The sequence below is a fragment of the Sminthopsis crassicaudata genome, chromosome 2 (genome assembly GCF_048593235.1).
Source record: "Sminthopsis crassicaudata isolate SCR6 chromosome 2, ASM4859323v1, whole genome shotgun sequence".
Lineage (NCBI taxonomy): Eukaryota > Metazoa > Chordata > Mammalia > Dasyuromorphia > Dasyuridae > Sminthopsis > Sminthopsis crassicaudata.
Genome location: NC_133618.1, coordinates 433369520 through 433396034, shown reverse-complemented (window position 1 = coordinate 433396034; position 26515 = coordinate 433369520). Strand labels below are relative to the sequence as shown.

Below are 26515 nucleotides of genomic sequence, written 5' to 3'. Positions count from 1 at the left end.
TTCCCTCTTCCCCTTCCTCCCGAGAGCAGCCGGCAATTTCACTTCTCGCCCCAAGTCTCGCGATCTTCGCGGCGTTTATAAGTCTGGATTGTGGTCTCTGACCCACTTCGCTCTATTTCTCCCAGCTGAGGTCCGTTTGGGTCTTGGCGCGGCTTGCGTCATGGCCTCGGTTCGCCCCGTGCTTCGGCGCTTAGCGAGTGACGGGGGCCTAGAGCCTTGTTAGTCTCAGCTTTCTGTCCGTGGCGGAGCCTCGGGCTGCGGACGTCTCTTTCCTCTTCCCTTTCCTCTATCCCTCCCCTCCTCAGGAGACCTTGCTGGTAAGAGACGAGGGCGGGGGAGGGGGGGAGGCAGGGGGGAGTGCGGAGTGGGGGGTGGGGGTGGGAGGCGGCTCTCGGAGGCGAGGGGGATAGTTGGGGGAAAATGTCAGTGCGCAAATGTGTGTGTGTGTATGTGTGTGTGTGTATCTACGGCTGTGGTGCCGGGGGTTTGGGGAACCGGTCAGAAGGCCTGCAGTGTGAATGGGGGCCTGGTTGTGTGTGGGGCGTCCTGCTGGGGCCGCTGCTGGGACGAGGGTTCCTGGGTGTGAGTGGGGAGACACCAGCGTGTTGGACGTTTTAGAGTGGCCGGCGCAGGCCTCCTTATGCTTAAGGGAGTAAAGGGAAGTTTATGAATGGGGATGGAAGTCTTGTGCCTGTGCAGATACGGGGCCTGCTATGGACAGAAGGATGTGTAGGGGTTACAGCAGAGCGGGTTGTGAGGGGGGACAGCCCGAGAGTCTGTAGGTTTTGTGGAAGGTTTGGTGGGGGATGCGGGATGGGAGAAAAGCAGATGGTCTTTTCCATCTTGCCTCGTTTGTACAGGAGGGGGGGAAAGGGAGACTACGTAGAGCTGGGAAGGGGCTTAGGGTTGGAAACTGAAAACTCCGGGCGTCCAGTGAGAAAGGCCAGGCCCCAGTGTTTCTTTTAGAGATACCTCTGACTGTCAGGAACAGCGCCTGGGGCACTTCCACTTGTCAGAGTGTGGTAGTTGCTGCGGTTTCATGGGGCAGGAAGTGATTCTTGAATCACAGCTAAGTCCGAAGTCAGTGAGTTTTGAGGTCTGGTGAACTCCTGTTTCGGCATCTGTTTTAATGGGGTCTGTGGTAGAACTGTGTAAGAACAGTTTTCAGAGAACTGTTATAACTATAGGCAAACACACTCCGGCTTTGCCATTGAATTTGAGGTTTTTTGGGTGTGATATCAGAATGGGGCTTTTTTTTTTTTTTTTTTTTTTGAAAGGGAGAGAAGTTAGTAAAAGACTTTGTTTTCTTTCTTAATTCTAGTCTGGAGAGCCTCTGCATGAGAACTTCTTGGGACCTTCTGCTAGTTCAACACTAGCTGCAGAATGTTCCCTTTTGACATCTTTGTCTCATCTGCATAACTTCCCGTAGACCTCTCCTCGGTAAGCAGATTAAACTGTTTACACTACTGTTTAATGGGGTGGGGAACCAATAAGGTTAGGCCTTGGTTCAAGGGTCCATAGTTGCCTCTGGAAGATGGTCTCCAGGGATGTACCTTGGCTAAAAACTGAAACCTTTACCGCAAACTAGTGATAAACCTTCCTGAACTTAGTCATGGCAAGACACAGGTCAATTGCTGGATTCTTATAAGGTATTAAGTCAGTGGAATTGATAGACAATAATCTATAAGGAGATGTTATGGGCCAGAATCTGAAACAAGGTACTTGAGACAATGGTTAAATCTACTTTAGCATTGATTTAATCCTACAACAAATAATGGTTTCCTAGTGATATGATTGGTGTACACTCAGTGTGGAATGAGTGTACACAGTGGAGGGAGAAACTCAGGGCCAAAAAACTCAGAAGCTCTTAAAAGCTGAGACAGATTCATTCCATCTTCCAGCTTTGTGGGGGTTGGAGGCTGAAGCACAAACCTTTGGATTCAGAGACATTCAGAGAAATTCAGAGGGCAGAGAAGGAGGCAGGAGCTCAAGCTCACAGAACCAAGGAGAGAGATAGGCCTCAAAGAAATCTAACCAGGCCCCAGGAAAGGAGACAAGACTTTGAAAGAGACAAAGAATTTAGACTTTAACACCTGGCTACACTTAAGATGATTACTGCTCCCAGAGACCCCAAGGAAATCAAAACGGAAAACATTTCATTTTAAAGAGAATATTACATAGTATTGCTTGGAATAGGTTAGAGAAGGAATTCCTAATGGATAGCTTTTAGAGGGACCATCAACTTGGAATTTGAAATATTTCCATAATTTTATTCCAGTGTAATTGGCTTTCTTTGTGATCCTATGTACTTATTCCTACTAAAACATTATTCTAAGATTCATAGTCTTAATTAGATTTCCAGAGGGGTCTATTGATAGAAAAAATGTTAAGAACCTAGTCTTAGATTATAAGCTGAGAAAGAGTCGGGTGGTGGCCTTTCAGAATGTTTACATTGCTTAAATCAATTTACATAGTTTGTGTTATTTAAGAACTCATTAACATGATTAGATAGCATTTTTTCTGGCAATTATCCATAAATGGTATGTTTACATTGTACTATTCTCAAATTCACTTATATTTATTGAAGTATCAATAATAATTTTTGTAGTATGTTTTGTTTTCTCAGTTTTCAGCCTATGAATATGTGCTTTATTAATATGTTTGATGACAGGAATTGCCTGGGTATCTATCTAGAGAAACATCTGGATCAGTCTTTCATGGAATCATCCAGTGAGCCAGACGTGCCTGGTAAACTCAATTCTTTTTAGTAAAATCATACTTTATCTGTTCATTTGTTTAAGTTATTATGGAAAGAATCACTTCATTTGAAGCTAACATTTCATTTATAAATTGTTTTGAGATCAGGTTAGTATTTTTTAAATGATAAAAGTGATTATCCTAATTTATATTCTTTCATGGACTCAGATTGTTACAGCAAGAAGGGACCTTGGAGGAAGCTAGTCCAAATCCCTCCTTTTTTAAATAGGGAAATGAAGCCCAGACAGGGGCATTACCTGCCTAAGAATTACAGCTAGTGATTTAGCAGAAGCTGTTTAGAACCTACATTACTGATTTTCATTTATTTTCCACCAAATTATCAAACCTCTCTTCCTTGATTTACATTTACCTATTTACATTAGATGCTATAGAAAAGTATAGACCATACCAGTCCCTCCCCTCAGGGCTTCTCTACTCTTTCAAAATAGAGGGAAACTCAGGCTCTAAGAGCTTGTATTTTGCTAGTCTGCTATGAATTTCTGACCATAGAATAAGTAGTTAGGACTGAGATCAGATCTGAGGGAAAACTGACAGGTTATAAAGCATGGGGAACATTAGAACAAGTCAGTCCTGTCATTAGGGATAAAATCTGGATTTGGTCAGAAGTTATGAAAAAGTAATCCTATTTCATAGGAAGATGGATGAGATGAACTCTTAAAGTAAATTCCTTGCAGTGATTAGTAGAAAGATTTTAGTGATTTATCTGACATTGGAAAAGGGAAGACAAGATTTTTTTTTTGTTCAGTTAATTAAAGATTTGTGGCTTTCTAAACCTGTTCCACAAAGATTCATTTAGAAGAACAGTATTTGCTAATTCCAAAATGAGTGTTAATAAATATAATCATGCATAATAAAATTCACAAATTCTTTTTTTTTTTAACCTAATGATAATAGGAGTGAAAAAAAACAAGGTATTCAGATTGGTTATGAATTAGCTACTTTTGTTGAGATGATTGGATTTTTTTATTGTTGTGATTTCTGGATCTATCCTAGACCAGTAATTAAATTCTTAGTCCCTAGAGTCAACATATTTCCTTTGTTATCTAATCTTCAAGCAGTATTAAGTGTTTATTCTATGATAGGCACTATGTTAAGTACTGGTAATACAAAGAAAGGTAAAAAATGGTCTCTTTTCTCCTGGATCTCACAAATAGCAATAGGGGAGATACCATGGAAAGAACTATCTGTCCAAACAAGTTATATGCGAAATAGGTTGCCAATAATAAACCGGAAAAGCATAGCTGTAAGGGGGATTAGGGAAGCCTTCTTGTAGGAAATAGGAATATAGGTAGGAGTTTAAGGAGGTAGAGATGAAGAAAGATCATTCCAGGCATGGGAGATAGCTAGTGAAAATGCACAGACTTGGGAAATGAAGTAAGTGTCTTGTGAGAGGAACAGTCCAGTGTCACAAGATGAGAGAACTGTGTGTGTGTGTGTGTGTTATGTATGTATGTATGTTTTGGGGCTATAAGGTTTAAAAAGACTGGAATTATGGGTGGACAAAATTAAAGGTTTTGAATGCCAAACAGGATTTTATATTTGATCTTGGAGGCTATAGGGAACCACTAGAGTTATTAAAGGGTTATTAATTTTGCTTTGGCTGCTAAATTTAATTATTTTAAATTACTTTTGAATATAAGATAATGTGGAGAAGCTAGATGACACAATGAATAGAGTGCTTGCTGAGCCTCCAGCAGGAAGACTCATCTTCCTTAGTTCAATTTTGGCCATAGATACCTAATAACCGACCCTGGACAAATAATTTAATTCTGTTTGCTTCTGTTTTCTCATCTGTAAAATGAGCTGGAAAAGGAAATGGCAAGCCACTTTTCAGTATCTTTGCCAAGAATGCTTCAAAATGGGGTCATAGAGAGTCAGACAACAGAGAAAGACTGAACGAGTAAGATAGTGTTGTCCAGTATTGATATTTAGATTATATATATAGAGAGAGAGTAGTATCTTTTGCAATTCACTCCCAAGCTTATCCAACAAAGTATCAGTATCATTGTGCTAGAAGGTCCCTTAGATGCCATCTAGTCCAAATCTTTTACATGAGCATTATTTTCCTAGTATGGAATCAACTCAGAATCCTAGATGACATCAACTTGGACTGATTTCATATTTTTCACTCATTGACCACTTCCTCTGGGGTCACCCTTGTTTATATTGTTTCATAGTATTGAAGTTTATTAGAACTAAAGTAATTTTTTGTTATGTTTTTCTGCAAGACATTAGGGTTAGGTGATCTCTCCAGGGTCATATAGCTAGAATGTGTCAAGTCTGAAGCCTTATTTGAACTCAGATCCTTCTGACTCCAGGATCAATGCTCTATCCCCTGTGCCACCCAGCTGCTCCAGCACTGAAGGATCCTAGACATAGAGAAAATGAGGCATTGGTTGATAACTGCTATAATTATTATGATATATAGACTGAAAAGCAAAAAGATTGTTACTTAGTGCCTTACTGTTAACTATTGGCCACCTGACAAATGAAATGGAATCTGATGGTATCCTATATTTGGAAATCTGTTCATTTTCCAAGTGCTTTTTGTTGGGTTTCTAGATCTCTTGCTTAATATAAGATCAGAGTTAACTAGGCATTAAGCAGATTCATCTTTTAATCTAGAATTTAAACAATAATCTTAATTTGAAGAGCAAACTAAATAAATGAACCTTGTATCCCTGGTTAGAAAACTTATTTAAAACCCTACCACAGCATGAAAGAGGGAGCTGTCAACTGAGAACAACTTTGGAATTAGGTAACAGTATTGTTGTTGCCTTGTATCTCAGCCTTTAAAGGTCAAATCTAACAAGTTTCCACCAATTTATTTTGGATCAGTTTGGAATGTGACAGTTTTTGCCAATGGAAGTGAACTTTGAATGATTTTGAGCTATGTTCTCCTGCCTGGATAATGCTGAATACTTAAAACTGTTATATTTATGTTATATTTGAAGAAGGTTCTGATACATATCATGCTGGGGTACTTTGCAGATATCAATTTTTTGTAATTAATGTGGCTTTGATAGCCCTAGGGAAGTACTTATAGTGGAGTTGAAAAATCACTTGCATTTGGGTACAGTGATATTTGATAAGGATATTTTGTCACCTGCCATAGAATGATTCTTAATAAGTTTTTCTTGTGGACAACCTGTTATATAAGGTCATAGGATGTAGAGCTGGAAGGAACGTTGGAGACTGCCTAGTCCAAATCTCATTTTATGGTTGAATTAGGGGTCCAGAGAGGGGAAGATAATTTTTGTTAGAATATTTCAAGTAGTAAGTATCAGAGCTGCTGTAATGTGAATCCTTTATGTACCCCTTGTCTTTACAAATGGGTGCTGCTGTTTTGATGTGGTAGCATTTGGGTTTTCTGTTTTTCTTTCCTCTACTTTGACTTCAGAAAGAATTGATATATAAAACTTATTCAAAATGGATATGACTGTACACTAGCTAATGTATCACTACCTGTGTTCCTCATTATGGACATCTTTGTTCTTAGCTATTGAGCACAGTACAGGTGGGCTTCTAGGCAAGATGTCTTTGCCAATTGGAATGCATCGTCGGGCATTCAGTTATGATGATGTCCTGGAGGATCCCACACCGATGACTCCACCTTCATCTGACATGTGCAGTAAGGTTCTGTGGAAAAAGCCGGTCATCCCAGATCGGAAGTACCAACAGCTTTCCAAGGTATTTAATAGCTGTTGTTTTATGTAGAAATTAGTATATCTCTCTATCTTCTTAAGAATGGGAGAAATTTGAGGGTTAGAACAATTGGGAAGTGACATAACATTTAGGACAAACATTAAGTATCTATTCTGTACAGAACATGGGCAGGCACAGGAGATAAATAGATTAGTTAAGAAGCACTCCTTTAAGATACTAGTCTGTTTGGTGGCTATGACTTATCTATATCATTATAATACACAGTGTCAGGTCATGAATACATTAGAGAGGTGTAAAACAAAATTCTCTTTAGGCTTTGGGTGGAGATTAGTCTCAATTATAGGGAATAGGGAAGTCTTCATGGAAGTGGCATTGAAGTGAACTTTATATAAAGTTGGCTAGGAACTTAACAGGTTAAAAGAATTAAAGTATTCATTATAGGTTTATGACAGCTTGAATAAAGGCATAAAGGCAGTAGAGGATAGGTAATGTTTGGGGAATAGAAAGTAGTAGAACTTATTGGAAAGAGGTAAGAGTAATTTGAGAAGGTTGAGTAAGTTAGTTCCAGTTGTGAATGACCTTGAAGGCTAGGCAGGAGTTTGGACTTTGCTTGGTAGGCCATGAAAAGGTGCTGAATGAGTGGGACCAGACTCATTTTCCTAATTTCAGTTGGTGAAGCTAACCTCTACAAGGTTAGCTTTTTTCTTATTGTTTCTTCCTTGCTATGTTCCATGCTAAGTCTAAAAAGGTAGCTTTCAATCTGGGCAAGTGTTATATCTGCATTTCAAGGATGAATGATTAGACCTAGGAGGTAGCTGACCAGAAGTTAAATGAGTTTTGTTCCAAAGACCAGAAGTACAAGAAACTTTTTCTACTTGTGGGGTCAGCTGCCTTTATGGTTCTTGGGAGCTTTTCCTGACTCTTAAAGAGAGAGATATAAGGAAACAGAACAGAAAAGCATGATAGCTTACCCATTTGTTTCTTGAGTAGACATGGAACATTTTTAAGCTGCAGTGGACAGTTATCCAATTTGATGAGGACATCTTGAACTTCAATCTTTTGAGATTGAGAAATGCTTTAGAATACCTTCTATCTCTTGTTCTATCTTTCCTCTTTCCTTCTCTCATCTTTGTCTTCTGGTGTAAGGGAAGAGAATCAACCTATTCCCCTCCTACTACTCTCCCCAAATATTTGAGCATTGAGTTAGGCACTTAGAATATGGACATCATGAAGGATGAGAAGATCATAAAATTAAGAGCCAGAAGGAATTTCTCACTTTGTGACCCTTTATACAGTTTAGCATAGGTGCTTTTGCCCAGTGTTATACAGAGAGACAGATACTTTTGATTCCCATTTTACTGTTTTTAGTCTTTTAATTGAGTCCTTCACTTAAAAATTACAAATTAGTGTTCTTACTGATTTATGATATTTGGTTCTATAGGCTATCTAAACCCTATAGTGTTTTTTCCCTAATTATATATCTCTTCTAATCAGTGGTTCTTTCAAAATTCTTTAATCACTGAATATGGACAAATTAGCTAATTTTCTTTTCTGTTTCTTCCCCCATGCTCACAATACCAGCTGTCCATTGATATAATTTCCTCAGTAACCTCTCCTATCCTCCTTTCAATTCATTTCTAAAAATCTAGAAATTATATCTAGTTAACAATATAAAACTAACAATACATTTGTTCAAAACCCTTTTCTAGTTCTGTTTTTCTACTTATGAAGTAGAATAGGTACATTTTAGTAGACCTTGCAAACAGAATTTGTGACTAATTTTCATCCCTGTCCATTTCAAAAGTGTTTCCTCACCCTTCCCTGCACAGGTTGAGGAAGGAGAAAATAGTTTCTCCATAACCCCCTCAGCTTCCAGTGATCAAATGAACAAGGTCCCAGTGGTGAAGGCCAAGGCTACGCACGTCATCATGAATTCTCTAATTACAAGTAAGCATGTGCTCTTAACCTTTTGTAAGAGTTGAGCTGGGAACATGGGGATGTTAGTTGGAGGTCAAAATACCTCAAATAAACTTTCAGGTGCAACTCCTCAAAGTGCAAGAAGTGGAAGGTTATATAGAAGTTTATAGAAGGTTAGCTTTGAGTTAGCATCTCCTAAACTTAGTTTTTAAGCTGATATATTGATATATTCAGATGTCTGTTTCTTTTTGCAGTTTTGCCAGCCTGTCTATTTTTAGAAAATATTTATTTGAATTTAATTTTTCTTTTAGGAGAAAACTGTTACAAAATTGTAAATATAAAATAGTTGAATCATGAGTCCATGGGATTTAGAGTAAGAAGGAATTCTAATCCTTTCATTTTACAATTTAGGAAACTAAGGCACAGGGAGGTGGAGTAATTTGCCTGACATCACAGAGGGAATAAGTAGTGAGCCTGGAATTGAATCCAATTTTTCTGCTTTCAAATTTAGTTCTCATATTTGTGGTTGGGGAAGTGGGTTTATATCAAAAGTAATTAATAAATATATGAGTAATTAGTATTAGTAATTATTATATATTAATAATGAATATAATATAATAATGAATATACTGATGGTTTATCTGTGGTTTGAAGTTGTGATCTAGTTGGAGGTCTTAACTTTTTAAGAAATTCACGCCTAGGCTTGCTTTTTATATTTTTTATTAAGATAGTTATGAAGGATAGTCTGTAAGTTAATAATTGTTGGAATGGAATTTCACTCTTCTGTTTTTGATGTTTATTTGCATAGACTTGGCTTAGAGCTTTGTCAGCTGTTTTTTTTGAAGCAGGAGTAAGGTACAAAGGAATGCTTCCTACTTACTGATTTGCACAATGTCATTTCTCTGATTTCTTTCCAAGGTCAGACATACTTGTCTAAGCAGTTTTAGGAAACCAGTATTGGAATAATAGCAGGATTCAGCAGTGATTGAAAATTCATGCACATTGTTGATATCAAAATCCTTGCTAATCAATGATTACTTTGTTTTACAAAACTTGTGAAGGCTGTTCCAATGTTGATCGAAGAATAGCAGCAGTCTAGCACAATATATATTATGTATCTAGTAGATGTGGGCATTATGTGAGTACAGTGCAGTGATTGCTAACATAGACCTTTTTAATTATTACTGATAAACTTTCTGAAAGTTGTCATAGAATTTTGAGCTGAAAGTAGCTTTGGAACTTATCCAGTTTATCTCTGGCAGACCCCCAGAGAGTAAATGACAGCTTAGATTTGAACCTAAATCTTGTGACTCCACTATTCTTTCTACTGTACTATGGTGCTGTGATGAGAAGTTTTTCTAAAACTTTCACAGAACCTTTGTGTGCTCTGCAGCATGAATAGGAAATTGAATGAATTATACTAGAAAGCTATTTAGAGCTTGCTTCTCCTTCCAGCCTACCTGGCAGAGTCCACTTATTTGGAATATTCTGTACTAGGCATTTAGTCTCCCTCATGTTGTTAGCTTCTGCCCTAACTTTTGCACCCAGTTTCATAGTGCCTATTATTTTTAGATAATCAGTAAGTTCATACCTGCCTGCCCTTGGAGGAGCAGGCAACCATGAAAAAATCCAACCCTGTTATACATATGCATGTACACAAAACAACTCAACCCCTGAAATGTGAAGTTGGTTGTTGGACCATAGCATATTAATAAGGTTATCTTTTTTATTTATTTTTATTTTTTAGTGGAGTGATTGGCTATTTCCTTCTCCAATAGATTAATGCAACCAGAGGCTAATTTGCCCAGTCACACAGCTAAATAAGTGTCTGAGGCCAAATCTGAACCAAGGTCTTCCTGACTACAGGTCCAGCTCTATTCCTTGAGCCATCTAGCTACACCTTAAAACATGAGGTATTAAAAGTAATACTCCCTACCTCTTCCTTATGATTTTTTTTTTTTTTTTTGCAAACAACTATCAGTGGGAGCCAGAGTTAAACTATAAACACGTGTACCAGCTTCTTGGATGGTCCATGGATTTGACTGTGGACTGCTTCCCATTGATGTATTTCAAGCGCAAAAATACTTTGTGACCAAATTATGTTGGAAAGCATTGATCTAATCCATTTTCCTCATTCAACAAAGTAGAAAGCTGAGACCCAAAGAAATAGTGACTTGCTGAAGATCAAAGAAGACATTAGATTGGTGTTCTAGATACTGTAGAAGGACTTAACATTTTTTAGAAAGGTTGTCCAGGATTAGTCTTTACATTACCATGAAAATGGCAGTTTCCTAAGCTTAAAATATCAAATAGTCACAGTATTTCACAATTTAAAAGGACATCTCTTGGTTGTTAACTGACTAGGAACTTATGTGAAAATGAAAAGTCAGATTTAGTGGGTTTTGTTTGCAATTAGGGAGATTAGTTAATACTTTTAGCAGCCTTAATTGTGTGTTCTTCCAAGTCTGGGAATGCTGACTCTATTCATAGCTAATGTCATGGAAGATTTGATCTAATAGAGAATACAGATATTGAGCCTGGTTGAAAACATGGAGTTGTCTTGCTAAATTATCTTAATGCTTTTGGGAAAATGTGTTTCTGGATATTTCAGGAAGACCTGGACTTTATTTAGCGAGAGAGTTATTATTGAATATAGCAACTAACATGCATATTATACTTTGGAATGCAACAGAAATCTTTAGTACCTGAAATATTAAAATGCTTGTCTTTAGTGAGAACTGTTTATATGTTAGATTCTTTTGCTGTACTTCTAAAATTGCTCGTTTTCATATATACTTAACACTGTTTTGTGCACCTGGCTTTTGGGGGAAGGTTTTGACCATATTGCAATTCCATCCAGGAATTGCTGGTGTGGAAACTTCTTCCACTGATTCAGGTCACTAACTCTTCCATATCTCAAAGTCTTAAAGAATTGCTTGGTCAGAGGCTCAGTGACTTGTTCACAGTGACTTGGCCAGTGTCTATTATAGAGAAAAGTCGAACCTTGGTTGTTTAACTGGAAGCCAGTAAAAAACATGTAGCAGATAATAGATTTATTTACATATAAGAATCATGTTTTTGAACTGAAAAGAACCTTAAAAAGATAGTCTAGCTCACTCACTTAATATTCTAGCTAAGACCTTGAGGAGCAAAGGGACTTTTTCAGGGTTGCACAGCACCTATTGTGTGTCAGGCTCCTCACTTTTTTTCTTTTAATTTTTTGTTTTTTGGCAAGGCAAATAAGTGGCTTGCCCAGGATCACATAGCTAATAAGTATTTAATGTCTGAGGCTAAATTTGAACTCTTGGTCCTCCTGATTTCAGGGCTGGTGCTCTATCCACTGTGCCACCTACCTGCCCTGGGAATAGTCTCTACTCTCAAGGGTCTCACAGTCTAGTGGTACAAATAGTGTATAAACATGTGCATTCCAGGTATATGTAGGATATGAATCAATTTGTAGAAATGATCAACAAAAGGAATGTCCTAGAATTAAAGAGGGTCAGAATTGGATTTTGTAGAAGGTGAGATTTTAACTTGGACTTGAAAGAAACTAGGGAAACCAAGAAATTGAGATGAGTAGAGATAATTCTGAGCACTAGGACAACTAGTGAAAATTCCTGGTGTCAGGAGATGAAGTGTCTTTTGAGGAACAGCAAAGTGATTGTTGACAGATTGCAGAGCACTTGGGGCTTAAGTTAGGTCTAAGAAGACTTAGAAAGGAGCTAGGTTAAAGGATGTTGAATACCAAAGAAAAGATTTTAAAACAATGGGGAGGAGATAGGGAGCCACTGGCTGGAGTCTATTCATTGGGGTTGGGGTTAAGGAAGATAGCATGCCACAATCAAGGTTTTAGGAAGATCACTTTGGCTGATGAATAGAGGGTTAACTGAAGTGGGAAGAGATTTGGGACAGGCTGACAACCAGCATTTATTCATTATGTACCATAATGATAGCATTGTTGGAGAAAAGGGGGCATATTCAAGAGATGTTCAATCATAATACAACAATTCCTATTAAAACTCTAAAGAATATAAGGGAAATAAGTGGAGCTTACCTTAAAATGATAAATAAAATATCTAAAACCATTAGCAAGCATTATCTGTATTGGAAATAAGCGAGAAGCTTTCTAAATAAAATCAGAGTAAAGGAAGGATGCCCATTATTACTTTTATAATTCATATCGTACTGGCAAGCTAGCTATAGCAATTAAAGAAGAAAAATTAGAATTTTAGAATAGGCAATGGAAACAAAATTATCACTCTTTGAAGATGATATGATGGTATACTTAGAGAATCAACTGAAAAACTAGTAGAAATAATTTTTGCAATTTTTGCAGAGTTGCAAAATACAAAATAAATACACATAAGCCATCAGCCTTTCCATATATTACCAGCATAATTCAAAAGAAAGCGATAGAGAAGTTCCGTTTATAATACCTATAGACAGCATAAAATACTTGCGAGTCTATCTGATAAGACAAACCCAGGAACTATATGAACAGAATTACAAAACTTTTTACCAAAATAGTTAGAACTAAACTGGAAAAAATATTAATTGCTCATGCATAGACTGAGTGGATATAATAAACAGGTATACTATATTTAATATCTATAATATCTATACACATATATATATGTATATATATATATAATAAATAATAAAAATGACAATTCTACTTAAATCTGGGAAAACTGGAAAACAGTATGGCAGAAACTAGATATGGATTCCCATTTCACACAGTATATCAATGTAATGTCAGAATGGCTACATGATTTGTACATAAAGTGTGATCCCTAAGCAAATTAGGAGAGCAAATTAGTTTATCTGTCTGATCTATAGAGAAGGGAAGAATTTATGACCAAACAAAAAAAGCATTATAAAATGGAAAATAGATATTTTTGATCACATAATATATGTATTACATATACATAAAAAAACCCAAAAGCAATGCAAACAAAGTTCTAAGGAAAGCAGAAAACTGTGGGAAAATTTTACAACTAGCATCTCTGATATAGGCCTCATTTCTGAAATACACAAAAGAACTGAGGCAAATTTATAAGACAAGCCATTCCCCAATTGGAAATGATATGAACAGGCAGTTTTCAAATAAAAAAATGAAGCTATTTATACTCATATGAAAAAAAAAAATCACTGTTTAGGGAAATGCAAATGAAAATCAACTCTGAGGTACTGCCTTATAATTGTTAGATTGACTAATATTATAAAATATTAATAATATTATGAGAAGGGAAAATATAATAATCCAGCAACACCGTTGTTAATTCTGTATCCCAAAAGAGATTTTTAAAAAGAGGGGTGGAGGGCAAGGACTTGTATGTGCAAAAATATTTTATAGCAGCTCTTTTTGTGGTGGTTAAGAATTGGAAATTGAGGTACTCCTCATCAGTTGGTATTACTAAACAAGTTGTGGTATATGATTGTGATGGAATGTTATTGTGCTTTAAGAAATGAAAGTAGAATGATTTTAGAAAACCTGGAAAGACTTCATGGACTGTGCAAAAAATAAAGTGAACAGAATCAGGAGAATATTATACATAATAACAGCAGTATTGTATATACATAGTAACAGCAGTACTGTACAATGAACAACTATGATTAACTTATTCTCAGCAATATAGCAATATGACTTCCTAAAAGACTTATGATGAAATATGCTGTCCACTTCCAAAGAAAATACTGTCTAAATATAGCTTGAAGCATACTATTTTTATTCTTTCCTTTTCTCTCTCCTTACCCCTTCTCCCCCTAAGTCTTATATAAAATGAATAATATCATAATGTTTTATGGACTGCCCATGTATAACTTAAGGGGTTGCTTACCCTCTTGTGGAGATGAGAGAAGGGAAGGAGTATAGAAGTTGGAACTCAACTTTGTTTTAACATGTAACTGGGGAAAAAAATGTAATATTATTTAAAAAGACGAATCAGCCATAATTCCAGAAGACTGATGATGAAGCATGTTCTCAATTAAATGCTTAATTGAAAAATAAATTTAATTTAAAAGTTGCTGTCCTTGTATAAATTGTTCTTGTTTTGCCCTCTTTATTGCTGGTTCATACTAAGGATTGTCTGAAATCTCCTTCATAATTTCTTATAGCATGATAATTTTCTAACACTTTGGTTCAACCATTCCTCACTTGTTTAAAAGGCAATCCAAGAGCATCTTTTAGCTTTTGCTCTTTTCCATGTGTAGCTATTTTGCTCCTAAGTAGTAGCCTCCTTCATAACTCTTCCTCCCTGCTGACTCTCCTCTCCCCCATTCTCTTTTTTATTGATTTTATTTATTGATTGTGCTTGCTATATTTCTATATAACTTCTTTTTTTCTTTTTGTATATGAATTTGGTCTTTTGTCTCAGATAACAGGAAGGTTGGTTTGATGCTTATTTTCCCTGTCCCATCTCTTTATCTGAATTTTGAGAAATATTTTACCTGCTTTTTCCCTTCTATACTGGGGTATTCTTTTTACTTTACCTTTCCTTTCTCTTCATACTTTGAGAATAGACTCAAAAATAGCATGCTTTCTGAAATCTTTTTTTATAAATTAAAGCTTTTTATTTTTCAGAACATATCTATAGATAATTCCGCAACATTAGTCCTTGCAAAACCTTGTGTTCCAGTTTGTCCCCCTCTTCTCCTACCCCGTATAGCAAATCGTCCAATATATGTTAAACATGGTAGAAATGTGTTTTATTTGAATTTTTTTTTTCCCTGAGACAATTGGGATTAAGTAACTTGCCCAGGGTCACACAGCTAGTAAGTTTTAAGTGTCTGAGGACACTTTTGAACTCAGGTCCTCCTGACTTCAGACCTGGTACTTTATTTTAAGTGCCATCTAGTTGCCCCTGATTGTTAGAATGTAAGTTCCCTTATTATTGTTCTATAAGAAACAGAGGAAGACCACACAAAAGAGAGCTGAAAAAGGGAGTGGGACAGAAACCTTTGGGAAGATGGTGTTGAAGTCTAGAAAGTCAGAAGCAGAATATCAGAAGGAATGGAGGTTCTAAGGATACAGCAGGCCACAAGAGCTGAAGGAAGTTTCAGGATGAAGCATCTGAGCCATGATGCCAAAATAGATTCCATTCTTCACTTTGACTTCTGATTGGCAGTTTTCATTTATGATTTCTTTAACTGTGATATCTGCTTTTCCATTCCCTCTTACAAGGTTTTCAGAGAATTTAATTATTGATTCCTAAAAAATGCCTTTGATCTTTTTTTCCAGGCCAGTTCTTGATATCAGATTTTATATTTTATTTTCTCAATCTTTGATTTTGTTTTAATATTTTTTTATATCCTATGGAGTCATTGATGTCTGGTCCATTTCTTGGGTACTTTTTTCTGTAAGTTTTTTTTTTTTTTTTTTTTTTTTTATGTCTTGCTTCATTTCTCCTATTTGTTTATGTAGTCCTTGTAGGAAATCTTTTTTCCCCCCTCTGAATTATCATTGCTTGCAATTATTACAGAGTTAGTCTTTTCTTTTGTGGGATCTTTAGATTTGTAATAATTTTTGATGTTGCTTTAGTTCTTGAGCTGGAACTTTGTACTCATTCTAGGATCCCCTTCCTGTTTCTTCTCAGTAAAATTGTGGGTCTTGCTTTGAGATCTTATACTAATCTCCTCCTCTTATGGGATAGGCTTTCCTGAATTTTTTAATTTGGACCTTAATGTCCCTCATTGGTATCCCAGGACACAATGTTGGGCACTTTTGGCTCTTCATCCTTTCTCAGAATTCTCTGGAAAGACCTCAGTTTTTGCTGTCCAGGATACAGTTCTGACTTGCTAGAAAGGCTGTGCCCACTTGGTGTTGGAGAGGGCCCTTTCCTATTATTCTTAATTTTCTGGTTGATCTCTAAGGTGGAAGAAGTCACTAGTTTCTTATTGAATTTCTTTTCTTTTTTTTTTTACCAATAAAGCAATTAATTTTAATTTTTATTAATTTTATTAATTTTTAATTACTTTAAGATGGTCTTAAAATGGAGGAATGATTAATCTGTCAAAAATAAAAGGGGTTCATTATCAAACTTGCATCAGTTGGTACACAGAAGCTTAGGAAAATTCAACATAAATATTAATCTCAATATTTATACAAAAAGTATTCTAAAAATCCTGCTCTTTTTTTTGGTATATATACCTTTTTCCCTTTGGATTATTCAGTTTGGTGAGAATTTCATTGTTTTGCTGGGGAACCTTCTCTTCATACAGCCCTATTGGAAGTTGCTTGAAGAATCCCTTTAATTTCAAGTCCTCTAGAAATAAAATTGAATTGTTACTTGATAACTTTTAGGTGATTTTATTTTTATCTTGAAATTACCGTCACTGTTTTTGAGGTTATTGGTATTATTTTCAATTTCTTTATTGATGATAGTGGAAAAAGTGGGGCAAGTTGACTCATCCTCAGTTCTAGAACTTTTTTCATTAGTCACTTTTCTCAGTGCAATCACATTTTCATTGCTAATGTGTGGATCATCTTTGCTTCTTTTTATGTGTTTGCAAACTTGTCTTTTATTTCAGAACAGACACAAGAGAGCATCCAGCGCTTTGAGCAGCAGGCAGGGTTAAGAGATGCAGGATACACTCCCCATAAAGGCCTCACCACAGAAGAAGCCAAGTACCACCGTGTGGCAGAGGCAGTCCATGTGAGTAAAAACAGCTTGGATGATTTAGAAAATGTCACTTGCAGAAGTTCAACAAAAAAAAATATAGTACATAATTTCACCTAACAAAAGCTGATTTCTATATTTCCTTAATAGTCACAACTACCCTGTGAAGAGAAGGTTGACAAAATAATCATTCTCGTTTCATGTAATGTAATAGTCCAGCTTTTATTCTGTAGAATGCAGATTGACTTGAGGCCAATAAATGATCATTTTGTTATATTTCCTCTTCAGGCTGAATTTGTTGAAGTGTCAAAGAAATCTGTTGGTGTTTTCTCATCTTTCTTTTTTTAAAATTTTTTTGTTAAAGTTCTTTAATTTTCAAAAGATGCATGTATAACTTTATGCCTTTGCAAAAATTTTTCCTCTTTTTCCCCCACATCCCCTTCCCTAAATAGTAAGTAATCCAATATATGTTAAACATTTCATCTCTTTCTATATGAAATTGGTGTTTAGTAATGGGACCCAGGAAAATGGGAGATTTTCCTTTGGAAAAAGAAATATTATTAGATATTGTTAAAAACCTTTTTGTTCCGCTCATGTTTGAGCTGAAAGATCTCCATGGAAATCTTGTCTAGGAATATAAGGGTTCAAATAGTAATCTCATTATTTGATCTTCATCACAAATATATTGTGCTGTTCTTTCAACTCTTGACCATCAAGTTCTTTGGTAATGCCACCAGATTTCTGTGTAAAATGGTAGCAGTCAATTAAACACAAGTAAACAATCCTGTCCTTGTTTAACTTCAACATGATTATTTAGAGGGTAGGGAACTTTTTTTTTTTCATTGAGTGCTACTGATTCAGAGGAGAAAATTTAGAGCCACAAAAAAGTAAAAATGCCCACCATGCCCCATTAGAAATCTTTTAAAACTATCTACTTTAAAAATACAGATTATTTGATAAATTTCCATTTTTTATTATGACTATTAATCATAATTATATGATTATGGGACATTTACTCCATTGATTCCTACTTTAATGTCTCATTGTATTATGGAGGTGACTCTGGTGTCTTAAATGTAATACTAGAGAACTACAAATTGGCAAGTCAGATAAAACTTAAAGGGCTGACATTGGTGTTGGTGACATTGTCTCTTGGCTAACCTTGTATTTTTAACAGAAAATACTGCATTCCTGACCTCTTTTTCTTTCATGGGTTATTTCTTCTTTTATTCCCCATATATATTAGGAGAAGACTAGTTTCCTCACTGCTCCTTAAGATTCTGCTAATTGGGGGCAGCTAGGTAGCACAGTGGAAAGAACACCAGCCCTGACCAGGAGGACCTGAGTTCAAATGTGGCCTCACTCACTTAACAGTCCTCGCTGTGTGATCCTGGGCAAGTCACAGTTGTCTTGGGGGGAGGGGGAAGATTCTCCTAATCATCATTACTCACAACATTCCTTTAGGGTATATTGTCTATTATGATCATCATATCCCATTCTTAACTGTAGTTATCATTTCAAGATATTTTAAATCGGGTTCTAGTAATGTGTGAAGCAATCTACCCCAAAAAGCCTTCCTGTTGAGGATTTTCATAGACTTGTTAGCATTCCCTCAAATAACCTCTCCTTCCAATATCAACTACCTCAAGTTCCACAGCTATATTACTATGTGTATTCTGTCCTATCAGAACATTGAAATTTTTCTCTCTGAAACACCTGCAATCCATAGGATTTAACCTTTTTAGGTTTTGATTAACTTTCTTTTTTCTTGCAATATTTATCATAATCTGGACACTTTCAGCTGATACAGAGGCCATATTTATTCCCTTCTGTTGTTAATATCTTATTGTTTCTTTGATGCCATATATTTTTGTCTTTGCACTGGCTGCCCCTCATCTCTGTAATGCATTTTTCCTTAACTCCTATATAGAATTAATCCTTAGTTGTTGTTTTTAAGGCTGAGGTTCTATCTTCTGCATAAAATCTTTTCTGATTCTGGGGTACAATGGATTCCTTTTCCTCAAATTACTTTGTATTTACATATATATGTGTGTGAGCTGTATCTCCTCCAGGAAAATGTAAACTCCTTGAAGACAAGGGTACTGTCCTTCTCCTTCTTTGTGTCTCCAGTAAGTACTAGCATATGACACATATTTAAACTTTGGTGAAACCAAGGGCCAAACCAGCTAAATAGGAAGAGTCACTATTAGAATTTGAGGGGAATAAATTCTTTTGAGTACCTCAAACCCTGAAAGGAGCCTTTAAAAAAAAGAAATTAATATGTCAGTTTTATGTTGCTGCATTTATCATGTGCATCATTGCTCCCCTCTTATGGAAAATTTTTACTTTTTTTTTTTTTTTTTTTTTTTCAAAATTTTGTCAGAAGATTAAGTAATACAGCAAGAACAATTGCATTATGCAGTGTTTGATAACTATCTCTGCAAAAAGAATTTTGGAATCTTTTCCTTTTTGGGAGCCAAGATTTGTTCTTATATTATATAACATTATTATATAACATTCAGTTTTGTTGTTACTGTCAACTGGACCAGAACTAGCCTCTAACCTGCCTTACAAAGCATGCAAGAGGCAGGAAAGGGAGGGCATAAAAAGATTTCAAATTGAGCACATTGCAAGTGAAAGCCTTCCTCCCTCCCCCCACCAGAGCAAGGAAGTCCTTTATATATATATAAGAGGCAGCCTCATGTGGATAATGCATGCCTCCTGGGTCCTGTGGGGACAGTCTCATAGACACAAACAGAAACAGACTTAGCATGGCTGGCTGGAAGGGGACTTTAGCAACTAATTTAGTTCACTTAGCTGTTATATGAGCATGTCAAGAAAGGTGACAGAGGCTTTTAAGCTGTAGCACATTGGCTCTTGATTCCTGGGACATAGGGGGCATAAATCTTTCAGTGAACACCCTGTGCTGGTCAAAGCAGTGAACTTTGCCTTGTGCCTAAAGCACAGAGGATTAAGTTCAGGGCTCAACCTGCTTGATGGCCCTTAGCTCTGGGTCTACTTATCTTGACATTACTGTTCTCTGCATTTACATTGTTGGAGTCACTGTGTCTGTTTTTCTCCTGGTTCTGCTTATTTCACTTTGCTTCAGTTCTATAAATTATAGAAAAATCTAAGACAGGAGATGCTGTAGTTTGGTTTGGTTTGATTTAAAATCTACACTGCTGAAATCATAGATTTTTTTTTTTAAATTTTATTTTTTAGAAAGTAGTGAATAAAGCAGTATTTCCAACAGAGGAAGAAGGGAAGAGAAAATGATAGTAGTACTAGTAATAGAAAATAGAAATAGAGATAGAAATGTAATAAAGGAGGGAAACTTCTACTTTTGATCATTAACCCTGTTATTTGGGATCTATAATTGTATCATTGTTATAAATTGCATCCCTTCAAAAACCAATTGTTTGATTTTTGGCTCTGTCTCTACTATTTCCATAAAATATATGTTTAGTATATAAGTAGTATAGTATGTAAGTCAGGTGCATATACTGTAAATGCTTGTGACAGGTTATAAGAAACATTTTGATGTGTGTTTTCTCATTCTGAAGAACTAACCAGATGCTTAGGGGAATAGGCCCTTTCATTCAGCCACATTAGTAATTATAAATGAATCATTTAGGAATTTTGGGAGGATACATAAAAGTAAGTGTCACTTTTCTGGCTTATATAGCAATTAAAAAAAAATAACCCTGTGAGGCAGGTCGTATGAATGTTATCCTCATCTTAGAGGAAACTGAAAAAGATTTGCTTAATAAATTATAAACAGGATTTCATTCCAGGCTTTAGGACTTCAAGGCAAGAATTCTTCTTAACATATGATATTGGGGCTCCCCCCTTGCAATACTGTTCCCTTAATAAATGTTTTTTGGGAAAACAATCCTTTTCACTTGGGCTTAGATGCATTTCCTTTTTTTCAAATATTTTCCTATTTGGATGCATATATTTTTACTCGGTCCTCTAAACTGTGATAACCTCTGTTCTTGGTAACCATCTTCTTTCCTACTGTGGACACTTTTTGTTTCTGTTCAAGTTCCTTGCGCACTTTGTTCCCAGATACTTATCTTCATCTTTAGGATGTCTTGGTTGCATTTTATCAATGTCAAATATTCTTCCATTTTGAACAACTTGTCTTATACCTTTCACCTTCTTTACCCACTTATTTCAGCCAACTACATATATTTATCTGTATAGTTGAAAAATAATAATTGCTTCTTATTAAGTAGGACTTTAAAGACTTCAAACTTTTTTTTGTTCATTAATGCTATATAGCATTGCCTTTGTGAAAATGACTTAGCTGCCTCAAAGACAGATTAATTGACATATATAATGACAACCCTCATTTTTGTAGTGTTTTAAATACATTTTTAAAATATCTTTTTGTTTTACATTCTTAAGTTTATCATTGTATTGCTCTCTCTCTACCTTCTCCCAGAGAGTTATCCCATGTAACCAATATTTAAAAAAAGAAAAAGAAAAACAGGATGAGATACCCTTTCTTCACTTCTGTGTTAGAGGAGGGAAAAAAGAGAATAAAAAGTCATTTCCGCTTCATTCCTTTGCAAAGGATAGAGAACAGTACATATATTCAGACTTTTTCAATGTATTAATTGTTTTGATGGTTCCTCCCTCCTTCCTCCTTTTTTTTTTTTCTTTCTTATATGAGATGGGGAAAAGGAAGGGAATGCTGCCAAAAGTTCTGGTAATGTTGAAAAATGTCAAGATAAATTTATTTTAAGAGAAAAAAATAAATCAATATATTGAAAAAAAATCTGACAATATATACATTGTTCAGTACCCAAAAACGTGATTTTTTACAAAGAAACAGTGCAGTGTGTTCTCATGGCTCTTTTGGGGGGCATTCTTATTCTTAATTTTGCAACATTAATTTTGATTGATTTGAGGTCATTCTTTCAACTAACATTGTATTGATTTTGTATATTTTTTTTTGGCTCTACTTATTTCATTTTGTATCACCTCAATACAAATTGATATTTTACAGGAACTTGGAAGATAATACAAGTATCATGATCTCTATTTTGATGAATAAGAAGTACTCAGAGGGAGATTATGTAGCATAGGGTGAGGTTTGGAGTTCGCTCTATAGTTCAGTCTTACCTCTGCTCCTCATTACCTATGTGGCTTTGGACAAATCATTTAAATTTTCATAGTTTCAGTTTCTCAGATGAGAAGGGAATTGAATTGGAAGACCTTTGAGTTACCTTTCAGCTATAAATGTTAGTGTCCTGTGGAGGGGAAAGCAGTACAGTAAATGGCAGAACTGAGATTGGAATTCAGGTTCTTTAATTTGCAGTTCAGTGGTTTTTCCCTTATGTTATCAACTTAAGATGGCATTTTTACCCCCTCTTTCAAACAGAAATTGAAGTTACAAAATGGAGAAATGACAAAAGAAGATAGGCTGACAGCTTCAACCCAGTCCACTCCAAGTAGTACACCCCATTCTTCTCCAAGGCAAAAGCCCAGGTATGCTAATTCGCCAGTATTCCTCCCTACAAAATCATCACCAAAACTTTCAGAGCTAGGGTTAGTCTCATTGTAGACTCTAAAAACTTAGCTTTTTGGATTTTAACAATGACCCTGTGAAATAGATGCTTTTATTCCACACTAGAGATGAAGAAATTCAGACTGAGATAGTAAATGAATTGTCCTGGTAAGTTTGTACTAGATTTATTTATAAATTTATACTCTGGTCTTCTTGAGTAGTATAAGTCTAGCACCTATCCACTATGTCATCTAGTTTCATCATTTGATGGTAGGTCATGTTTTCTGAATTTAGCATTGTTGTTTCATCCTACTCAGATATTCCTGTACAGTTTCTGAATGAATAGATTACATTTGGAACTTGAGATGTGTAGCACTACAGTAAAGAATGTGTATCCTGTCATATCTTGCCTAAAGTTTTAACTAGATCTTTTGAAAACTCAGAGTGAAGATAGATTATGAGGGAAATTAGTGTCATAGGAATACCTTATGCTTATTTAATTCTGATGGGGTGTAATTTTATATTGTCTTCTGTTGCTTCATTTGTGCCTAAGTTGATTGTAGGTATAGAAAGGCATAAACTTACCTGTTGTATTCTAGATAAGTTAGGGAAGGTGATGATTTCTTTCAGTAGAAGGGCCAAGAAAAATGAATATATCTTTGGAGTTAGGGCAAAGTTAAGATTTTAACTTACTGAACAGTAGCAATGAGCCATGATTTTCATATTCCAGTTCTTCACTGAAAGTTTGATCATTAGATAGGATGTTAGAGGTTTTTATGGGGCCTTTTTCTTATGTGCCTTATGGACTTTGCATGTGACTTTTCCTTTCAGAGGCTGGTTTACTCATGGATCTTCTACTTCTTTACCGGGCCTAGATGTCAGCAGCATGGACACTGGAAATGGAGATAGAGACAAACCCTCATCTGAAAAGTGGAGCCTTTTTGGAACAAGAACGCTTCAGAAATCCGACTCAGGTATTATGTTTGGGGTACTTTTTTTTGGGCTAAAAAAGAGGAAACCTACATAGTTAAGATGCTTGTGTTGGCTCTCTGGATAGTTCCCATTCTAACACTGCTGGTAGTTCCTTATTAGCATTGGTAGTAACATTAACTAGTTCTTAGTAGATGTCATTAATGTAGCACTTAAGGAATCACATAAGATGCTGTTCTGCAAACCTTAAGACCAAATGGCCATAGAGTTAAGGAGTAGAAGAAAGGCTTAGAGATGATCTAAACCTTCTCACTTTATTTATTGAGAAACTGAGGTTGGTGGTATCACACTTACCCAAGATTGCATAAGTCAGGTAGAAGAACTGGGGTTCACACTCAGATCTCCTAATCCCATACTTTTTCTATTATGCCAAACTATTTCTCAAATACTAAAGTGATAAAAAGCAAATCTCTGCTTATGAAAATAGCTGATTCTGAGTTGAATTTTGGATTGTTTAAAACAGATCAGGCTTAGGGTAGATATGAGGGATGGAAGTGAGAATTTTTTTGCTTTTCTTTTTTTAATTACAGCTTTTATTTACAAGATATATGTATGGGTAATTTTACAGCACTGACAATTGCCAAGTCTTTTGTTCCAGTTTTTCCCCTCCTTCCCCCCACCTCCCTCCCCCTCCGACCAATACATGTTACATTATGTTAAAGTATAAATTAAATACAATATGTGTATACATGTCCAAATAGTTATTTTGTTGTACAAAAAGAATTGGATTTTGTACCATTAGCCTGTGAAGGAAATCAAAAATGCATGTGGAAAAAATAGGGGTATTGGGAATTCTATGTAGTGGTTCATAGTCATCTCCCAGAGTTCTTTCGCTGCTTTATTGGTACTGATTTGGTTCATCTCATTGTTGAAGATGGCCACGTCCATCAGAATTGATCATCATATAGTATTGTTGTTGAAGTATATAATGATCCTGGTCCTGCTGAAGTGAGAATTTTTTTTGAAGCAATTAAGTTTGTGAAAAGGGAAGCAAACAAGCATTTATATAATACTTTGTGCCAGATATTCTGGTAAACACTTGCAAATATTGTCCCATTTGATCCTCACAATAATGCTGAGATATGGGTACTATAATCTCCATTTTACACTTCTGGAAAACAAAGCTATGTGACTTGCCTCATAGTCACATAGCTAATAAATATCTGAGATCATATTTTAAACTTTTCCTGATTCTGAGCCTATTACTTCATCGATCCACCTTATTACCTAGCTATCTAGATATTCTGGGATAGTACCATTATTGCTTACATTGATAGACTTCATATGTGTTAAATGCTTATGAAAGGTATTTTGACATAAACAAAAAATAAAATAACTTGGATTTCTTGAGAGTTTTAGGTTTTCACAGCAAGATTTGTACTATAACATCAGTTTATTATTGGAGAAATGGAGATTCAAAGGTAAAATGACTTACCTTACAATCACAAAGATTCCCAAGGACCACTCTCCTCTTAGTTCTGAGGTGCTGGGGAGTTTTTCCACTATGCTGTATAATCTCTACGGATCTTATAAACTCTGTTTCCATGGCAGTTTCCAAGATGGTCTCTAAATTAACTTGTTGGGTGTGTTTATAGCTTTAATTTTGATCTTCCTACCACTAGTTTTTGTCTTAGGTTTCCAATCTCAGAAATGGAAATAATTTGTTTTCTCTGGTTGTAATTATTTCACTCAGGTTTCAGTGTCCAATCCTTCAGAGGTACTCAGAAGCCATCGCCAATGGAGCTCATTCGAGTTCAGGCAACTAGAATTGCAGAAGACCCAGCAACCTTTAAGCCACCTAAGATGGACCTGCCAGTGATGGAAGGAAAGAAACCTCCACGAACCCATAATCTTAAACCAAGGGATATGAATGTGCTAACTCCTACAGGGTTCTAAAGCTCCCTTTTCATATGAGCAAAAGTTGCTTTTCCTGGTGAACAACTGTTATGTAGAGAGAGTATCTTAGAATTTTTTTCTTCCCATCCACTTTGCACTTGATGTAGGAAAGATGTCATCTATTCACAATAATATTTCTGGGGAGATGTGATTATTTCTTAAAATAATATTTGTAGTAAAGCTTGAATCTTTCTAATGTAGGAAGACTTATTCTGTAATGTCCCCAAATTGGTCTGAATAACTTCTCAAAGTATAGTCAACCACAGCCAATTTCTGATCTATAGAACTAGATGGCAGAGGGAAAGGGAAATAATTAAAATCTAGTAGACTTTGTTCTACATATTTATTCAAGATAAATGTTTGTTTGGTGGTACTTTTCTTTGATAAACAACATTTCTGTTTTCCATCTTGGGTGCTATAATAGCTTCTTCTAGAACACATTAGAATCAAGGCACTGGCTCAGGAGCCCTGTTTCCTAGTTCCTAGAGAAGCACTAGCTTAACAGGAGATGTCTATTGGAAGTGGAGACTGCTGTTCTCCTGTGACATTTGTGTAAAAAAATATTTAAAATTATTAATTCTTCAATTAAGGGCTTGAAGTGGAAAATTTGGTCAGCTTAGCTCTATCATTCAGATAGAAAAGATCCAAACGCTAAGGAAATGTGATTTGTCATGAATGGTGAAATCATTGTCTTTAATAGATGAATTAAGTGATCTCCATTTTAGCAATAGATGGCAAACTAAGCTCAGAGACTAATACTTATTTTGTTCTTAATTCTTAAGGGAGATTCTGTGCAATGTTTTGTGCTGTAGAGGAATAGCTGAAACCTTTTAAAATTCTGAGATAAATCATCCTGTGAATTCATTGGTCTGAATCCTTTTCTTATTAGAAAAGGATGAGCTGCTAGGAGAAATAAAAGCTTTTCTCTTTGAGGAAAAAAAAACTAAACTCATCCCTTTGTTCTTCCCCTTCTCCCAAAAATGCTTGAAGTAATGATTTTAATATCCTTTTACATCTCTTTGGTCTCTTGGAAGCCTTTTTCATCACTTATCTGTTTTGTGGTTTGGTTTTGTTGAGTGCTCCCTTAAATGCTATTTGAAGGAGAAACACCATTATCTAATGGGCCCTTTGTATT

At 35.8% G+C, this 26515-nt stretch overlaps 1 protein-coding gene across 2 annotated transcripts; it reads left to right on the top strand.

Moving 5' to 3' along the window:
• Nucleotides 1-26398, top strand: KIAA1191 (KIAA1191 ortholog). 2 transcript variants are annotated; one of them, XM_074292171.1, is made up of 9 exons: nucleotides 1-317; nucleotides 1322-1440; nucleotides 2672-2748; nucleotides 6278-6468; nucleotides 8274-8391; nucleotides 16891-17015; nucleotides 22369-22475; nucleotides 23326-23468; nucleotides 25178-26398. In XM_074292171.1, exons 3-9 carry the CDS (start codon nucleotides 2718-2720, stop codon nucleotides 25378-25380), a joined length of 918 nt encoding a protein of 305 aa, XP_074148272.1. In that variant the 5' UTR covers nucleotides 1-317; nucleotides 1322-1440; nucleotides 2672-2717; the 3' UTR covers nucleotides 25381-26398. The 2 variants fall into 2 exon arrangements, with proteins under 2 accessions (XP_074148272.1, XP_074148273.1); XM_074292172.1 differs by having other exon boundaries at nucleotides 81-357; nucleotides 1291-1440.
• Nucleotides 26399-26515: the final 117 nt, after the last annotated feature.

Bases quoted from the DNA above. Each gene is read 5' to 3' on its own strand.
- KIAA1191 (XM_074292171.1), top strand. From the start codon at position 2,718: ATGGAATCATCCAGTGAGCCAGACGTGCCTG. The intron at 6,469-8,273 runs GTATTTAATAGC...TTCCCTGCACAG, and splicing joins AGTACCAACAGCTTTCCAAG to GTTGAGGAAGGAGAAAATAG. The intron at 23,469-25,177 runs GTATTATGTTTG...TATTTCACTCAG, and splicing joins GCTTCAGAAATCCGACTCAG to GTTTCAGTGTCCAATCCTTC.